The sequence below is a fragment of the Hemitrygon akajei genome, chromosome 8 (assembly GCF_048418815.1).
Source record: "Hemitrygon akajei chromosome 8, sHemAka1.3, whole genome shotgun sequence".
Lineage (NCBI taxonomy): Eukaryota > Metazoa > Chordata > Chondrichthyes > Myliobatiformes > Dasyatidae > Hemitrygon > Hemitrygon akajei.
Genome location: NC_133131.1, coordinates 51,590,649 through 51,609,628, shown reverse-complemented (window position 1 = coordinate 51,609,628; position 18,980 = coordinate 51,590,649). Strand labels below are relative to the sequence as shown.

The 18,980-nt window shown below is 44.2% G+C and overlaps 1 protein-coding gene across 1 annotated transcript in view; it reads right to left on the bottom strand.

Annotated features, from left to right (window-relative positions):
* The window catches only part of atp2a3 (ATPase sarcoplasmic/endoplasmic reticulum Ca2+ transporting 3), a 200,482-nt gene that overhangs the window by 144,019 nt on the left and 37,483 nt on the right, over positions 1–18,980 (bottom strand). The window contains exons 2-3 of the mRNA XM_073053837.1: positions 15,557–15,574; positions 5,316–5,398 (exon numbers count right to left, since the gene is read on the bottom strand). Of these exons, the coding sequence (XP_072909938.1) occupies positions 5,316–5,398; positions 15,557–15,574 (101 nt within the window). The remainder of the gene's footprint in view (positions 1–5,315; positions 5,399–15,556; positions 15,575–18,980) is intronic.

The following is an 18,980-nucleotide window of genomic DNA, read 5'->3' as shown; positions in this document are numbered from 1 at the left end:
ACCTCCATGTCATCTGCAAACAGTGAGCCTTTGTACAGAGAGGTATATTTTTGCATACCCGCAGCTATATGCACAATGCTCCAGTTATCAGGCAATTTGCTCCTGTTGCTGTACTTGGTGAGCTCACCTATGGTCAATTAGGTAAATGTACTGCCTACCAATCACCAGCAAGACCCAGAGCCGCTGATGACATTTGTTTACATTAGTGCTTCTGACTTGGAGCTGAACAGTATCTTTGACTTGGAACAATTGATGTCTATTTGGGAGGAGGTATAGGAAAACAAAGCACGCGAGTACATTGCATTCACAGGGTAAAAGCCAGCTAATGTCAATGACCCAAATTCCTACATAGAAATATATCTTTCACCACCTATCAAACTGTCCAGAACCAGCCAGGAAAACCCCTAGCCCAGGGACTACAATGTTTGCTCGCATTCATTTAACCACATCTTGCTCGCATCAGTTCTTTGAAAGAGCCATGAAATTAATCCCTGATATTACCAAAGCTCTGAAAATATTTTTCAATATCCCAATCAAAACTTACAAGTAATTATGCTTCCTCCATACCTTTCAGGAGGTGCATCACACATCACAAAAATCAGCTACTTAAAAAAAATTAAAATGTTGCTGATCACTTCTTTCACTTATTATTTTCAATATTGGATTTCAGTTTCTGAAACTACAATACTTCTGACTAGCTCTCCTGCTCTGCTGGAACGAATGTCCATAATTTTTCTCTCTAACAGGCGACTCTCACAGACACAGCTAAATCTAAATCCCTGAAACATGAGAGTGTAGGTGTGTCACATCTGTGCCAATGAACACTTGCTCCTCAAACGTCCCACACAGCTCCACTTGGTAACTCTGTACGAGCTTCCATTGTTTGCTTTCTTCAACAGCTTCTCTTGATTAAAAGTGCCATTCATCTCAACTCTTCCCATTCACGAAAGGTTTAGTTTCTTATCATTCTTGGGCTTAAGTTTCTCTTGGTTTCATCAATTGATTTTTCGCTATTTGTAACCACCAGTTCCCCACATAATAGACAATAGGTGCAGGAGTAGGCCATTCAGCCCTTCAAGCCAGCACCGTCATTCAATGTGATCATGTTCTCATATCCCTTTGGAGCTCTACTGCCTGCATCAAATCACTCATTCTCCATGTCAGGAATGTTCAGTGATTCCTGTTGGCTACAATCTCCCTGTTCTGGCATCATCCTTGCCAATATCATCACTCCAGGCTGAAAAGAAAAAAAGGACTGGCAATCAAGTGCAATAATCAATAATGCTCTTGGGTGAAGAGAGTTTAATACCCAGCAATCTCAGTGAGAAGACATGAACTGAAGCTGGGGCTTGAAACCGCTCACGAAAGCCTAGCACCCCAGCCTTCAGTGGGCTCCCAAGACATAAACTACTGTTTACAATTGGTGAATGTTGGTGAATTTCAAGTGTCTGTCAGTCTTCTACATGAAATGGCTTACCTAACATTCCAGTATGCATTTCATCACAAGGCAAAAACACAGCACACAGAATAAATGAGACAACCAAAGGTCTTCAGAACAGTTCCTAGCCAAACCTTGAACTGCAAGCATTACTGGCAGAGTGAGTACCATTTAGTATATTGCTGAACAATGAGCCTCTATAGCTGGTAAGAGATAATTATCATTGCACTTTGCAGTTTAATTGGAAGATAAAAAGAGTTTTCAAACATCTTCTTTGCATAATTTCCAGACCATTAAAAGTGAGAATTTAAGATTCTAATATAAAGGAGTAGAAAGGCAAAGTTAACAGAGGAAGAGGCTGCATATCACAACAGCCAACAAACACCAACTGCCGCTGGATTGGAGAACGCAGAAATCGATAAGACATAGGAGCAGAATTAGGCCGCTTAGCCCATTGAGTCTGCTCCACCATGGTTGATTAATTATCCCTCTCAACCTTGTTCTCCAGCCTTCTTCCCATAACCTTTGATGCCCTGACTAACGAAGAACCCATCAACCTCTGCTTTACATTTACTCAGTGACTTGGCTGTCTGTGGAAATGAATTCTACAGATTCACCACCCTCTGGCTAAAGAAATTCCTCCTCATTTCTGTTCTAAATAGACGTCCCTCTATTCTGAGGCTGAGCCCTTGGTCCTAGACTTGCCCATGATAGGAAACATCCTCTCCACATCCACTCTGTCTAGGTCTTTCAATATTCAATAGATTTCTATGAGATGCCTCCTCATTCTTCTAAACTCCAATGAGTACAGGCCCAGAGACATCACACAATATTAATTTAGCTAGGATTTGACAAATAGACCAAGACTAGCCCCTCCATTATGACCAGTCCATCACCAATGTCCTTCAGAAGTAATCACATCATAGGACAGATTTCTCTCCCCTCGCCCTGCCTGGCTACACGTCCTTCCTTGCTGGCATCCTGCTGTCAAGTGATAGTGTTCACGGTGTTGGCGTAGTACCACAACCCAGCAACGCAGAGACATTCACACTTCCAAATTCAATAAACCTGGTCGCTTGCAAGCAGGCACAAGAAAAAAAAACAAATGCCTAAGAGCCCATCATCACTACCATCCACACAAACTGTCCGGCCACTCCACTGCTTAAATAATACAAAGGGGCACCAAAGGAACCAAATCTCATCAATTCAACCAGACCAAGTTGGCAGCATTCAGGTGCACCAGGACCTGGAACCAGCCACAAAGCACAGATGTTGAGCAGTTCAACAGAACCTCCAGGGTTCAGCTTGTAACCAGGGGTTACAAAAGGGCTTCAATATATACAAGCAGATGCAAGGGGAGGTGGCTCACTCTGTTCAAATGTCTGCAGTCCCAAGAAATATGAATAACCTGCTGAATTTGTTATTTTCTCTTCAAATCAAATATTGGAAAGATCAGACCATTTCAAATGAGCGTTACCAAATAAAATTTGACTGCATTACCAAAAGCTTACTGTTTCATTCACATAGGGCAAAAAAGAGCCCTTGCCCCATTGTGTCTATGTGCACCATTTTCCCCAAATCCTGGATTTTTCCCATATTCCAGGCAGATCCCTTCAGTCACTGGTGGCAATTTACAGTGGCCAATTAATCTACCAATGCACACATCGCTCATTGATAAGTTAATCAGCAATTTTTTTTAATTTGGATGCAAAGAATTGAGGACATTATTGACTTCAGTGCTTGCTTTTAATGAGATGGGAAAATGAGACAAGGAACAGAAGGTCCTGACTTTGGGAACTAATAGGAAGTGAGATGCCTCAAGCCCACACTCATACTGGAGACAAGACCGACCCCAGATGCTGGAATCTGGAGCAGTGCACAGAGATGCTGGATGAACTCAGCAGGTTATCTGGACATCTCCCTCTTTCTTTCCAATCCAGATGAAAACATAATCTATTTCTCTCTAAAAGTACTGCTGAATCTTTCCAGAGCCTTTGTGTGGCATCCCTGTTGTTGTTTGAAGATAGTGTAGTTACTCTCTGGTCTTTTGCTGCCAATCTGTACAAAGCGCAGCTCTCCCAGATATTCCCTCAAACACACATCATACTGTGATACAATTCTGATGTTCACAAGGTTTAAATTATTTAATAGGGGAGATGGCAAAAGTTCACAGTACAATGACTGTGGCCTTAACATTAGAATCAGATGGTTTGCAGGTACTTTGGAGAAAATTTGTTCTGTCTGGAACTCTTACTCAGTGTAACCCCCAAGTTTGATTTTCAAATGAAATAACTGAGTTTTTGCTACCCAAGGCTCTTGTGGCTTATAGAACTGAGTCAGGTAAACAGAATGGAAATTGGTGTGATCTCTATTGTGGCAGTTTTAACAGCTGCTTGGAATTAATTCATCAATTGGAAACGTGGAGCCTGTGGGAAGCTGGTGAGAGCATTGGTGGTCCACTTGAGCAGGCGAGCTCCATAATCCTTGAGGAAACTGAAATCTAAAGGTAATTGAAGCAGAAGGGAGGTTTCAGGTCTACAGTCCACAAACTGGCCTCGATTATTTTTATTTCTGCTTGACCAGCAAGACCAGCGTACTTAAGTCACCCACACAGGTTGATTGGGGGGTTAACACAGCATAATACGTGAATGCCTTTATTAGTCAAGGCATTGAGCTCAGAAGTTAGGAAGTTATATTGTAGGTTTATAAAACTTCTTAGGCCACATCTGGATATTGCATAAAGTTCTGGTCGCCCCATTGTAGGGAGGATGTAGAGGCTTTAGAGAGGTTTACCAGGATTAGAGAGCATGTGTTAAAAGGAGAGACTGGACAAACCTGGATTGTTTGTTCTGGAGTGGCAGAGGCTGAGGGGAGATCTGACAGAGGTTTATAAGATTTTGAGACACACAGGTAGAATACACAGTATCTTTATCCCCATGGTTGAAATGTCTAATATCAGAGGACATGCATTGAAAGTGAGAGGAGGTATATTTCAAAGGAGATACGAGGAGCCAGTTTTTTTTAAAAATACACAGAGAGTAATGGGAGCCTGGAATTCACAGCCTGGGGATGGTGGTGGAGGCAGGTACATTACAGACTTCTAGATAGACACATGAATGTGAGGAAAATGGAAGGATGTGGATATTGGTTAGGTAGAGGGGGCATTTGGTTGGCCTTTTGAATACTAATTGAATTGATTCAGCACAATATTGTGGGCCAAGGGGCTTGTTCCTGTGCTGTACTGTTCTCTGCTCTACGTACTCTGCTGGGGAGGACATGCGGACATAGAGCACACTCTCTAGGAGCACAGATCCAAGGCTTCGTAGAACAAGGTGGAGCCATCTGTAGGACATGCTCATTCCTCAAATCTGTTTAACAGACTTCTCTGAAGTTGGAAGTACATTTTGCAAGCTGATCTTCCCAGGGTAATAGACATGCTTTTACAAATGCAGCTTCTGACTTCAGTCATGTTCTTTAAATAACAAAGCAAGATGAAAGAAGATAAAGGCAGAACAAAAGCCCAGGAAATGAAGCTTGAGTCCAGTTCTATGTGTCAAACAACAGTTCCTTCTTTCTCATGAACCTCAGGACATTTTCTCATAACCCCAAGGTCCCTTCTAGGATCTTGTCCTTTGAGTTTAGTTTAAAATTCTGTTGCTTAGTTAACCATTTAAAACACACAGTAACCTTTTTAAAATTCCAGCAAAAAATGTCAAATCAACTGACAAGGAATGGGGTTATGTATCCTGTGGAGTGAGCACTCCAGAGTTCACGTGAAGTGTCTTTGAAATAGGAAGAGGAAAGCAAGACTGTGGAATAGGCTGCACTCCGACAGTATCTCAGTAACACAACACATCCGATTATGGAAACTACTTACAAATGAGACACAGGCAGCCAGCAACAGGATCCGCACCAGAAGCTCTTCAAACTGCTCCAACACCAGTTCCCACAGGGACTTCCCTAGAAAACAGACAAGCATCATCAGTTTTATCTGGCACAGGCAAGTAAACTGACTCACTGTGGAATCTTTCAGATAAATACACTTCAAATGATAAAACTCAGAAATGATCGGCTATCAGGCGGCTGAAGAGTCCGATGGCTTGGGAGAGAATAAGAAGTTATTGGCAAGAGTGCGGGTCTGAACAGTCGGAGCACATTAGTTGAGGTAAATATAATACACCTCTTCACTAAAAACCACGATTGGAGTGAGTAGCCCCGCTTAAGCCTTATATAGACAAATCACTGCAGGTAACTATTCAGCTGAATAGTGAAATTAAATCTACCTCCACTAATCCTAACCACTCATTGGCAGCACGACCAAGGCAATGATTGTAGACTTCAGGAGTGAGACACCAGAGGTCCACGAGCCAGTCCTCAGAGGATCAGAGGTGGAGAGGGTCAGCAACTAAACTGGGTGTTACTATTTCAGAGGATCTGCCTTGGATCCAGTGCGCAAATGCAATTACAAAGAAAGCTCAGCAGCACCTCTACTTCCTTTGGGAGTCTGAGGAGACTTGGCATGTCATCTAAAACTGTGAGAAACTGTTGCGGTGTAGTGGAGAGTGTAGTGACTGGCAGCGTCATGGGCTGGTATGGAAACATCAATGCCTTTGAACAGAAAATCCTACAAAAGGTAGTGGATTCAGCCCAGTACATCAAGGGTAAAGCACTCCCAATTACTCAGCACATCTACTTGAAACAGTGTGGTGGGAATGCAGCATCCATCGTCAGAGATCGCTGCTACCCAAGCCATGATCTCTTCTTGCTGCTGGCATCAGGTCTAAGGTACAGGAGCCTCAGGACTTGCACCGCCAAGTTCAAGAACAGTCATCAATAGTTATCAAATAGTTATTTAACACAATCATCAGGCTCTTGAAAAAAAACCTGATAACTACACTCAACACACAAAATGCTAGAGGAACTCAACAGGACAGGCAGCATCTATGGAAAAGAGTACCGTCGATGTTTCGGACTGAAAGGTTTCAGCCCAAAATGTCAACTGTACTCTTTTCCATAAATGCTGCCTGGCCTGCTGATTTCCTCCAGTGTTTTGTGTGTATTGCTTGGATTTCCAGCATCTGCAGATTTTCTCTTGTTTGTGAAAACTTCATTCACTTGCCCATCCATTGAGATGTTCCCACAGCTAATGATCTCACTTTAAGGACTCTATTTCATTATCACATGTTGTTATTATTTATTGCTATTTATTTATATTCATTTCTGCACAGTTTGTTGTCTTCTGCACTCTGGCTGACCTTTCATTGATCCAGCTATTCTATAGACTTGCTGAGTATGTCGGCAGGGAAATGAATCTCAGGGCTGTATATGGTGACAGAGATGCATCTTGCTAGTAAAATTTACTTTGAACTCATGTTTCTTTAAAAACTAACATCACTGTTGGCTCTTCCACAGATCACCTTCATCCTACGTTCCAGACTTCTTCAGTCCTCCACCAATCGAACTTTTCTCTCCATCTACTCTGTCTATGCTCTTTAAAGCCCCTAACCAGATCCCCTCAAACCTTCTCTGCCCCAAGAACAACCCAGCTTCTGTCTGTCCACACATTAAAGTTATCCCTTCTGTACCCTCTCTAAAGATTTTACATTTTTTTCCAGAAGTATGGACAACATTCTCCATTCTATAGCTCAATTTGTATAGTAGAGGATCCTGTCCTCTTTTTAACTACTTTCTCCACTTCCCGTCATTGTGAGTGCACTATGCACTAGGAATTGTGCCCTGTCACCCCTTCTAGACCCCTGGTCCTCAGGAAATACACCTATGCTGGCAGATATTTTGAAGATTCTGACCAGGGCCACTGCAATTTCCATCTCCTCTACAGAACAACCCCTACGGACCAGTTACTTTATTCAGTCGATGATTTCTTCTATTAAAGCCTCCCTCATAACAGTGACCCAGCAATGCTTGCCAGAAGGCCATGCAAAGAGTGATAACTGGAGCACGTTTCACACTGAAAGAGGGCAGCAATTGAAGACACCAGTCTGCCATTGGAGGGAGGAGGCATTTAAGAGAATATTAGACTAATGTAAGAGTGTCTTGTACAAAGTGAAACCTCCAATCAGAGCTAACCAAAAGTTTAAAAATCCTCAGGTTCAGATGTTTACTGAGCTCCTCTGACAGTCCTTGGGCCCACTTCCCACACTGCCTTTCATCTCACCTGCCTCTGACTCTTCCCCGCTCCCTCTCAACTATAATTTCGTTCTCTGAAATGTTACCTCATAGAATCTTAAAGTCCTGAGTGTGTTAGATGATTAAAATACCATTTGATAGTCTGTAAAATCTGCTAGTCCCCAGCATACCAGAATAACAAGTTTTTATGGCATCTTTCAACAGCAATCCTGGATGGTGCAATGTTAGCATAACTGAAGCGCTCTCTCTCTCTCTCTCTCCCCCGCCCCCCCCCCCCCCCCCAGAACAGCCAAGACTGAAGGGAGGGAATGACTGAATTACACTTGGCTGAAAGACCCACCCTATTGAGTCTGAAGGCTCACTCCTTTCCACAACATAGCCAGCCCGTTTCAAATGTAGGCACTACAATGGTGTTCCCTGGACATCTTGCCTGTCACTTGGATTAGTGACAACCCCACCCCTGGCAGAGTGCTGAAACCCAGGGCAAGCTGCAAACATCCTTCCTTTTAAAGTTTATTCAGTCGGTCCTGACACATTTGAAACTAGTTGATCTCACCAAACACCACTTTAGTTTAATTCTGCTTTTTCTGTCAGTTCATTTTCTCTGCTAAGTCTCCTTTCACCATCAAATAATCCTAAATTTGGCATTCCAGGGAGGTTAGCAGTCAGCTAAAAGTCAGACGCACCACAGAGGGGCCAGGAGCATCTCTCATTCGAACCAGTGTTGTCATGGAAACAAGTGGCAAGGTCTGGAAATACAAGAGTTTGCTCACAGTGGCATCCATCCAAAAGAAAGCCCTGACAGGGAACTAGGAGCTCACTCACTTCTTTCCGAGTTCCTGGAATTCCCAGCTGGAAGAGTGCCATCACACACAGCACTGCAGTGCACCAACACCCACTCAGGGCAAGTAGGGATGGGTAATACACACCAGCAGCATTCTTATACCCAGACCAAAACTAACATCTGTGTTTGTGCTGCTGGTGATTGGATTTCAGTGCAAGTAGGCTCGGAGAGCTTGCAGAAACATGCCAGAACTTGACTTCATCTTCCATGTAACTGCAGTTCACTGAAAAGAAGACCAGCTCATGTTCCTGACATGCTCAGACTACATCCTAAAACCATGCTGGTCTTTGGAACACAAGCTTTTCCTAATAACACACCAATTAAGCATCATCCTGTCATCCTTTGCAACACCAGAGGATAGTTGAGTCCTTCAAAAATAATTACAAGGGGTCTTGCAGACACTGTGTGAAATTGTGATCTCCATTCCCAAGAAAGGAGCTGGTTGCCATAAAGGGAGCATGAGAAAGGCTCAGCAGGCTGGTTCTAGGAAAGGTAGGATTTGCACTTCTCTGAGAGTTTAGGAGAATGAGGGGCAACGCTATTGAAACATCCTCACTGGGCACAACGGGCTGGATGTGGGGGGAGGTGCTTCCCTTGCTCAAGGATCAAGTGTCACTGCCTCAGGAGGAGCTGGTCGCTTTGGACAAGGAGGAAGAGCAATTCCTTTACTCAGTAGGGTGGTGACTGGTTTGGAATTCTGTGCCCAGGAGGGAGGAAGGTGGAAACTCTGTCACAGCATTCATCTCAACAGATATCTGCATATTAAGGGATGCAGAGATGATGGGGATAATGCGGGAAGATGGAGCCAAGGCACGAGCTTGGCCATGACCCGCAGGACCAATACATATAGAGATGCTGGGATCTGGGGAGGAAAAAAAGCTGCTAGACTCTTGCCTGCAGCTAGTCTCTTTGCTTAATGGTATTGGTCCATGGGATAAAAAAGGGCTGGGAACCCCCGTGCTCAAGGACACAGCAGGTTACTGGGTTACTCCAGCAGCTTCTTACTCTCTCTGTCCTACAACATGGAAGCAGGCCATTTTGCACAACTTGTCCACTGTAAACAGTAGGATCCCTTGCATGTTAATCCTATTGCCAATATTTGGTCCATTGCCCTCCATGCATAAACTCACCTGGACTCTTCACAAATGCTTTCAGTGATCCAGCTTTAACCACTCTCTCATGACGCACTCTGGGTGTAGGCCTTCTGATATTCCCTCTAACTTTCTTACTCCTACCCTGAATACATGTCCGCTAGCTTTATCTCTCTCTGATATTGAGAACATGTTTCTGCAGTCTACCCTATCTATACGCTACAACATTATCACCCTCAATCATGTCCTCTGCTCTAGAGAGGGCCAACCTGCCTTCTCCGGGCTCTCCTCATAACTGAACAGCTTCATCCCAGGTAATGCAGAAGTGAATCTCCTCTATACTCTGTCCAGCACCTTGTGACCAGACTGCACACAATAGACCCACAGAGGTCCAAGTTTGGAGCACAGCCTTCCTACTTGGAGTCAATGTAATTAGTATGAAACCACACTGTCCTTGCGCAGACAAATTCAAAGCAAGGGACATGGATGGGATGGATCATGAACCTTTCCCCCCATGGCAGAAGATCAGAAGATACAGCTGTGAGCTGAAGTCTGAGGGCTTAGGAAAGGGCAAAGGAAGCATTCTCTCACTCAGAGGGTGGTTGCAGTCTGGACCGTACTGCATGGTGAAAGAGGCAGATGCCATCAAGCTTTAAGCAGCATCTAGATGACTAGTTGAATGACTGAGGCTGTGGGTCAAATGCTGGTAAATAGGTTTGGCATGGACAACGGCCAGCATGGACAGGGCAGGCTAAAGCTCTGATGAACACCCTCGAGGAAATCTGCAGATGCTGGAAATTCAAACAACACACACAAACTGCTGGTGGAACACAGCAGGCCAGGCAGCGTCTATAGGGAGAAGCGATGTCGACGTTTCGGGCTGAGACCCTTCGTCAGGACTAACTGAAAGGAAAGATAGTAAGAGATTTGAAAGTAGTGGGGGGGGGGGAAATGCGAAATGATAGGAGAAGACCGGAGGGGGTGGGATGAAGCTAAGAGCTGGAAAGGTGATTGGCAACAGTGATACAGAGCTGGAGAAGGGAAAGGATCATGGGACGGGAGGCCTCGGGAGAAAGAAAGGGGGAGGGGGGAGCACCAGAGGGAGATGGAAAACAAGCAGATGACAAAAAATCCAGCCGTGGTACTGATGACCTGCGATACCGAAACAGCTGCACCTGGCCAAGCTGTTCCAATGTAGTTACAACACTGGTAAAAACAGAATGCAACATGCAACTCAGAAAGTAAACTACCACACCATTAGCCTCGTTGCCAGCCCAGACTCACTGAAGGCATCACTGACTATGCTATCAAGCCACACTTACACTAGCAGTGTTTGAATAGCGGTATATCAGAGATTGTGCCTCACAGAGTTCGGTGAGTGTGCAAACCAGTGCTTTGCAGAAGTTTCAGTGTCTGAACAGTGAGCAATTAGCATGGTCAAATCAAAATACGGCAGGAGCAAGCGGAGTGGGCTTTGCTGGAATGGACAGTGTTAGAGTGAGGATTTGAGGCCTGAGGTAAAGGCGGCAAACAGTTATAGGTAGATTTTTTCAGCCTATTTATTTCTTTACATTTGCACAGTTAGAACAGTTGGGATGCCAGGCAAGCAAGTTGAATGCCCCCCTTGCAGGATCTAAGAAGGCAGGAAGACCTCCATTGTCCCTGACGACTTCAGCTGCAGCTTCTAACCCTCCATGGACTGGTTGTGGAGACAGATGATATTAAGATGCCAGACAAAGTCAGGAATATAAAGGATGAACATGGTGGGACTAATGTTCTGTGTTGCATATATTTCAATGTAGGAAAGGCAGATGAGCTCAGGACATGGCTCAACAAACGGAATCATGATACTGTAGCCATTAGTGAGACTTGGTTGCAGGAGGGGCAGGACTGGCAGCTCAATATTCCAGGGTTCCGTAGTTTTAGATGTGACAGAGTCGGGGGTGGGGCTGGAAGGAGTGCAGTTACTAGTCAGGGAAAATGTCACAGCAGTGTTCAATCAGGACAGACTGGAGAACTCGTCGAGTGAGGTGTTATGGGTAGAACAGAGGAATAAGAAAGGTACGACCATGTTAATGGGGCTTTTTTATAGACCACCCAACAGTGCAGGACTTAAAGGAAATAATGTTTAGAGAGATCATCGGCTGAAGCAAGAAATTTTAACTTTCTACATATTGACGGGGACTCACATTCTGCAAAAGGACTAGATGGGATAGAGTTAGTCAAATGTGTTCAGGAAAATCACATCGAGAGAATTTGCAACACTTGATCTCCTATTAGGGAATGAGACAGGGAGGTGACAGAAGTTTGTATAGGGGAACACTTTGCATCTAGTAACCATAATGCCATTAATTTTAAGGTCATTATGGAAAAGGTCTGATCCTCAGATTGAAATTCTTAATTGGAGAAAGGCCAATTTTGATGGTATCAGAAAGGATCTGGCAAGGGTGGATTGGGACAGGCTGTTTTGAGAAACGTTGACAATGCAAAGCTTGTATGTGCCTGTCAAAATAAAAGGCAACAATCCCAGGTCTAAGGAATCTTGGTATTTAAGAAATATTAAGGCCCTAGTTAATAAAAAGTAGGTGTATAGCTGGTGTAGGCAGGTAGGAGCAAATAAGGAGTTTGACTATAAAAAATGCAAGAGAACGCTTAAGAAATCAAGATGGATAAAAGGTGACATGAGGTTGCTGCATCAGACTCGGGTGAAGCAGAATCCTAAGACCTACAAATATCCTAACAGCAAGATGATTACAAGGAACATAATTGGTCCTCTGGAAGATCATAATGGTGATCTATGCATGGAGCCAAAAGAGATGGGGGAGATCTTCAATGCAATTTTTGCATCTGTATTTACTTGGGAGATGGACAGTCTGTAGAATTGAGGCAAAGATGCAGTGAGGTCATAGAAGAGGAGGCATTTACAGTCTTGAGGTAGATTAGGGTGGACAAATCCCCAGGGCCTGACAAGCTGTTCAGAACACTGTGGGAAGCAAGTGCAGAAATTGCAGGGGTCTCAGCAGAAATAGGTGACAGGTGAGCTGCCGGAGGACTGGAAAGGCTGTAAACATAAACCAGGAATGATAGACAGTGAGTCTGACATCAGTCGTGGGAACGTTATTGGAAGGTATTCTAAGGGAATGGGTACATGAGTATTTGGATAGACAAGCACTAATTAAGGATAGTCAGTGTGGCTTTGTGCATGATAGGTCATGTTTAACCAATCTTATAGAGTTTTTGTTTAGGAAGTTACCAGTAAAGTTGATGAAGACAATGCAGTGGTTGTTGTCTACATGGACTTCAGCAAGACGTTTGACAAGATCCTGCATGGGCGGTTGGTCAAAAAGGTTCAGTTGCTTGGCATTCAAGATGAGGTAGTAAATTGGATTAGACATTGGCTTTGCTGGAGAAGCCAGAGAGTGGGAGTTGATAGTTGCCTGTGATTAGTGAAGTGCCGCAGTGATCTATGCTGGATCCGTTGTTACTTGTCATCTATATCAACAATCCTGATATTAACTGAATCAGCAAATTTATGAATGACACAAAGATTGGCGGTATAGTGAACAGCAAGGAAGACCATCAAAACTTGCAGTGGGATCTGGATCGGCTGGAAACATGGACTGAAAATTGGCAGATGGAATTTAATGCAGATAGTGCGAAGTGTTGCACAAGGGTAGGTCTTACACTGTGAACTGGAGGGCATTGAGGAGTATATAGAACAAAAGGGATCTGGGAATACAGATCCATAATTCATTGGAAGAAACATCATTGGTAGATAGGGTTATACAGAAAGCTTTTGCAACATCGGCCTTTACAGATCAATGTATTGAGTACAGGAGTTGAGATGTTACGTTGAAGTTGTACAAGATGTTAGTGAGGCCTAACTTGGGAGTACTGTCTGCAGTTTTGGTCACATACCTACAGGAAAGATGCAAATAAGGTTGAAAGAGTACAGAGAAAATTTATAAGAATGTTGCCAGCTCTGGAGGACCTAAATTATGAGGAAAGATTGAACAGTCAGGGCTTCATTCCTTGGAACGTAGAAGATTGAGAGGAGATTTTTTTTATAGAGTCATACAAAAATTATGAGGGGTATTGATAGGGTAAATGCAAGCAGGCTTTTTCCACTGAGATTGAGTAGTACTACAACTGGAGGTCATGGGTTAAAGGTGAAAGATGGAATTTTTAAGGGGAACATGAGGGGAAACTTCTTCAGAGGGTGGTGAGAGTGTGGAATGAGCTGCCAGCGCAAGTAGTACAGCATGTGATTTTAATTTCAATGCCCAAGAGAAGTTTGGATAGATGCACGGATATGGATGTATGGATGGCTCTGGTCCGGGTGCAGATCAATGGGACTAGGCAGTGTAAATGGTTTGGCATAGACTAGATGGGCCAAAGAGTCTCTGTGCTGTTGTTTTCTATGACTCCAATGCCTAGCTTGAGTTTGACTGTGGCCACTCACTTCCAGGCTTCAGCGCAGCCTTCATCCAAATATGGACTACAGTTGAATTCCAGGGACACCAAGGACACACTCGACTCAGAGTGGCAACAAGCCCGAGTAAAACTGATGTCAAAGAACAATCAGGCAAAAATGATGTAGTGGTTAATACACTAATTGGTCACATGGACTCATCGGCTAGAAGGGCTTATATTGTGCTGTATCTTCAAACAAACACTAGAAGAGAGGATGTTTGCTGTTCCGTTCACATCTCGCCTGATAACAAAGTAGTCTCAATCATGGGCAAACAGAGCCAGAAGACATCAAAACAAGTATCAATCACACTACTGAAGAGCCAGCAAAGACATCTTCAACAAGAGATCTGAGGCACGGTCCTGAGACATTCCCCCAATCTGGCATCCACTGACTTGATGCTTTAACAAGTGCATCACACAAAGGTTGTGACAAGAGCAGATTAAAGGTCAGTATCTCCACAGCAGAACTCGCAAAGAACATCAACCACCACCAATTAGAAGCATGAGGAACACACTTCAATTCCCGAATCTGTGCCCTTATGACGCCCTGTAATTTCATCGCATGCAGCAAGAAGCAATCTACATGATAGGCAGCCCAACAACCAGGCCAAGCATTCAATCACTGTGCCAGGAAATGGTGGCTGCAGAGTGTACCTCAAAACATTGTTCTCTAGCAGATTTACAATTGTTTTTCAAGGCATATTCCAAACTCAGCAACTCCTCCAATGTAAGCTAGTACAGCAGATATTCAGCAATATCACCAGCTACAAGCTCCCTACAAAGTCACACAATCTGTTGCTTTGGAAACAGCACCCTTTATCACTGCTGGGACAAAGACCTGATAATCTCTCCCTGAGAGCTCCTTCACACATTCAAGGCAACACGACTTCAACTGGCAGTTTAGCAATGGGCAGCAAATGATGCCAGCAACATAGTGTTGGTAGCAAATCCTTTCAGCTGATCTAATTTGAGAAATTTCAGAAATTCACCCAATATTTATGTAACAGTGCAGTGTTTGTTGAAGGTGACGGGGTGATGGGGGACGGTTCAGTATTTGTTGAAGGTCAAATTGAACGTCAAATGGTGAATGGATGGACTTGCTGGAGATGGCCAGTACCTGCACACTCTGACACAATCTGTAGTCAAGTTGTGTTGGAATGATGGGAGGAGGAGGATTTAGTCTGAACAAATGACTATGGTCGTGTTCCACTGCATCCTTAGTGACAATGCCATAGGCCTTGGGATGGTATCCCTCATTTCTTCGTCTTACATCAAGTTCTCCGTTTGAATTGTACATAAATCAGGTGGTGAATGTAATGATGACAACACATGGACGACAATGTGACGTTCGCTGCTCAATAGGGCATCCTCACTGAGACCTCCGTTACTGCAGAATTCCTGACATCTGTGACATGTCTAAACACTCTCACACTATTACTTAAAGGTTCATTATTTCACAATCGAAAACTCCAAAGAGGTTTAAATGCCATAAGCAAATCCATGGGTTTCAGAAACAATTCATTGCAAGTAATTTAAAATACAAATGGAAAAGTTAATATTTACCTTCTTCCGCTGGCAGCTCTGGTTCAGGAAGACCATGGAAAAGAAGGAGAAATAAATATATTAGTCAATTAATCAACAGCTAGGACTGAAAGCTTTATAATTTTGAATCTCAGCTTCAATGACTCATGCCATACTTGCCCAAAATTTGTTTTGAGAGCCAAGAATCCCAATAAGTATTAGGCAAGCAGCTTCCACATTTGATACGAGTTCAAGCAGTTTGTAAAGTCTAAATTCATGAGACACCCATTGTGCCTACCAAATTCATTCAAAATTTACACTGAATAAAAAGAGCATTTTAAATTCATCCTCATCAACGCTCCAAAGCCCACCCCAGATGGACAGTTGAGAGGTGGGACTCTTGGGTGGCTTTCTGAAGCCATCTTACTCCACAGCCTGGCCAGCCTCTCTGAGCAGGAGATATTTGGATAAAAAGCACAGAACAGGTACCACAGCCTCAGTAGTGCCACAGCACTGTGCAGACAATGAAGTGCTGCTGCATCATAGGAAACTCACCAGCTAATCTGCGGTCAGGAAGATCTCACAGAGAGCCTCCTTGATCTTGAACGGTAACAGGGAAACCTTTTCATCCACTCAGTGCAAGTGGGAGGCAGGAACTTCTGATAATAAAGTACCCTTTAAGTAATATACTGGCATTGTCAGCAATGACCACATGCATCAGTCTGCACTGAGACTTGAACCCACAACCTTTTGGCCATGAGAGAGAGAAGACTCTTCAATTAATGTGTCTCACTGTGGGGTTCTAACACAGTGGCAATCCTTTTATACCGTTTTAGTGAAATTTTAGCACAAGGAGAACCATTAACTCATGGTATTTCAGAAGACATCAGTGAGGCAGGGGATGAAGAGCCGGTCACTGGAGCAGGTTAGGAGTGTGGCAATTCCTTGTCCAGAGAGCGAAGGATATCTGGAACCTGCCGACAGCTGGAGTGGCCATCTCTAGAGACAGAGAGAGCTGATTCACTTCACACAATATAATCTCCATTTTACAGCCATCCTGACAAACTGACTGGGTTGACTTTTGTCTGGATGGTGGGAGTTGTCAAGGTGTTTTATGACCCCACCCCACCCACGGGAAATGACATGGCTGGTCACCTGGTTGTGAGGGGCTCTTGTTGGGCACCTCAGCCACACAAGCGCACCACGTTCATCCTGACAGCAAGCTGAGAAGTTTAAAAATGCCAAGATTGCTCAGCACAAGACAGGATTTAATCTGCCCTGCAGAATCCCGAAGACTGATCAAGGAATGAGTCTAAGGTGAGAATAACAGCCTCTGAAGATGAGAACTGGCTTCACATTCATTCACTTCAATGCTTCCTATTTCACTAAACATTGGAAGACAATGTAAATATTCCTGAAACTGATTGATGCAATTGGATAAACATGTGAAAGTTTAAACCAAATGAAAGACAAAGTTACCTTTCAGATCTGGTGCTGCAAGACATATAAGGATGTTCCTTTGGAAAAGCAAAGATTGTTTAAAGCCTAGTGGATAAACTTATGAATCGCAGCACACCTGATGAATGGTTTGTCTTGTCTAGATAAAAGCCAATCCTTGGGAACACACCAAATAAATGCCAGAGTCTATGGCTTTGCTAGTTAGTGAAAATTCAGTTGCACATCCCTGCAAATATTCAACCCCTCTGAATAATCACCTCAGGCTCTGCGTAACACCCCCCCCCCCCCCCAGTATCCTGAGCCTCTCCTTGTAAGTATTAACTCTCCAGCCTCCCCTTGCAGTTAGGACTCTGCCCCCCTCCCCCCAGACACACTCTAAGGTGTGCGGTCCACAGGTTTATCCCTGCAGAGAGGTGGCAGTCTCTAGACCAGCTGGCATATTTATGTGGTTCTGCCACCCGAGCCAGCTTGGGTCCAGCTGGGTTCTGGTGCTACCCTCGGCCCTGGAGAGGTCTGACAGGTGGGCAGCTGCACCACGTGTGAGCTGGCTGAACAAGCAAGACACATGGGACTAGCAGCACATCCTTTGGCAATTCTCATTCACCCCTGTACTGCCCAGAGGAACCAATGTGCACACACGCTGCAGGGGTGCTGGGATTTCTAATCAATGGTACCCACCTCCTTGTCAAAGCCAGTGCATCACTGTGCAGGGGAAGCAGCAAGCTAACAACATCCTGTACGTGACAGAGCTGAACCTCAAATCCAGCCACTGAGGAGAAAGCCCAGAACGCTAGGGTGGGGGAAGCTGCTGTGAGTGACGAGACAAGAAACCAGTCTCTTCAAGGGATGCACGAATGGAATAGGTGGGGGTTACCAAAATGGGGGCAATTTCAGAAATGCTCCAGGTTTGAGCAATGGCCATGTTCAAAGTAAATTGCAGATTTTACAGCAATCGATAGATAGAAGCAAAGGTAAATACTGCTGTCTGCTGTAACTTTTTAAAGACAGGTTAAAACAGCTTTGCGCAACACATTTGTGCTGAGTGAGCGAACAGCCATGTGTGGAATGGACACAGAATCCTATCTAACAGCCCACAAGGGTTATTAACATATAAAAGGCAAGCCATTGGAGACAGGGATCTGTCCTCCTCCAGATGATCACTTATGAAAACAACGAGCTGATCTACACAAGGACCTAGTCAACAGCAGTCACTGACAGGAACCCACTCCAGTGTCATCACCCATGACACAGTGTCAAGTACACACTCGCCCTTTGACAGCTGCTAACCTCAGACATTTTTAAAATAAACTTTATCAGAGTTTATTGTATGAAGCATTGTTCTCCCACCCAGCCCCACAAGGACTACAGAATCACATTTCACAGTACCTACACGACCTTCACACACAGCAACCCCACCAGTTCCCTCCCTAGGCTCTTCCATCTCCCCTGAACATCTCTTTCTAACTCAGTTTCTCACTGACAATTCCCACTGCTGTGAGTTGTTGTGGAGTGGGGCTATCAGACAGAAAACCCAGACCACATCGTAACACACTGCCCAGACCCAGACATGGGACTTTCCATTCCAGATTCTGGCAGCTTCAGGAATGGGGAATGGAGGAGGACCTTTCCCAGTAGCAACCAATTCAACACACACAAGCAATGAAAATTGGGATTGTCCCCTTTGTAGAGCTCAACAACACACCAGAGTCCCATCAACACTGTCCTGGAGGGCAGGGTGCAGTTCAGTAAGAAGCATCAATCAGCTGATGGGAAGAAGGGTTATTAAAACTGACACCATCTCAAGCCAGATACAATATATCTAGATGATGTCTCGTGCAATGAAGATTGTAGAACTCAAATGACAAACAGTTGGGAGTTGCAGATCAATACATGGATACATCACCTAGTTTACCAGGTATGCATGAAGCACCAAGTGTTCTTTGCCGAAGACAGCAGAACTGTGGAGAAGGAAAGGATGGGGACAGGTGGCTGGGATCAGTGATCTTGC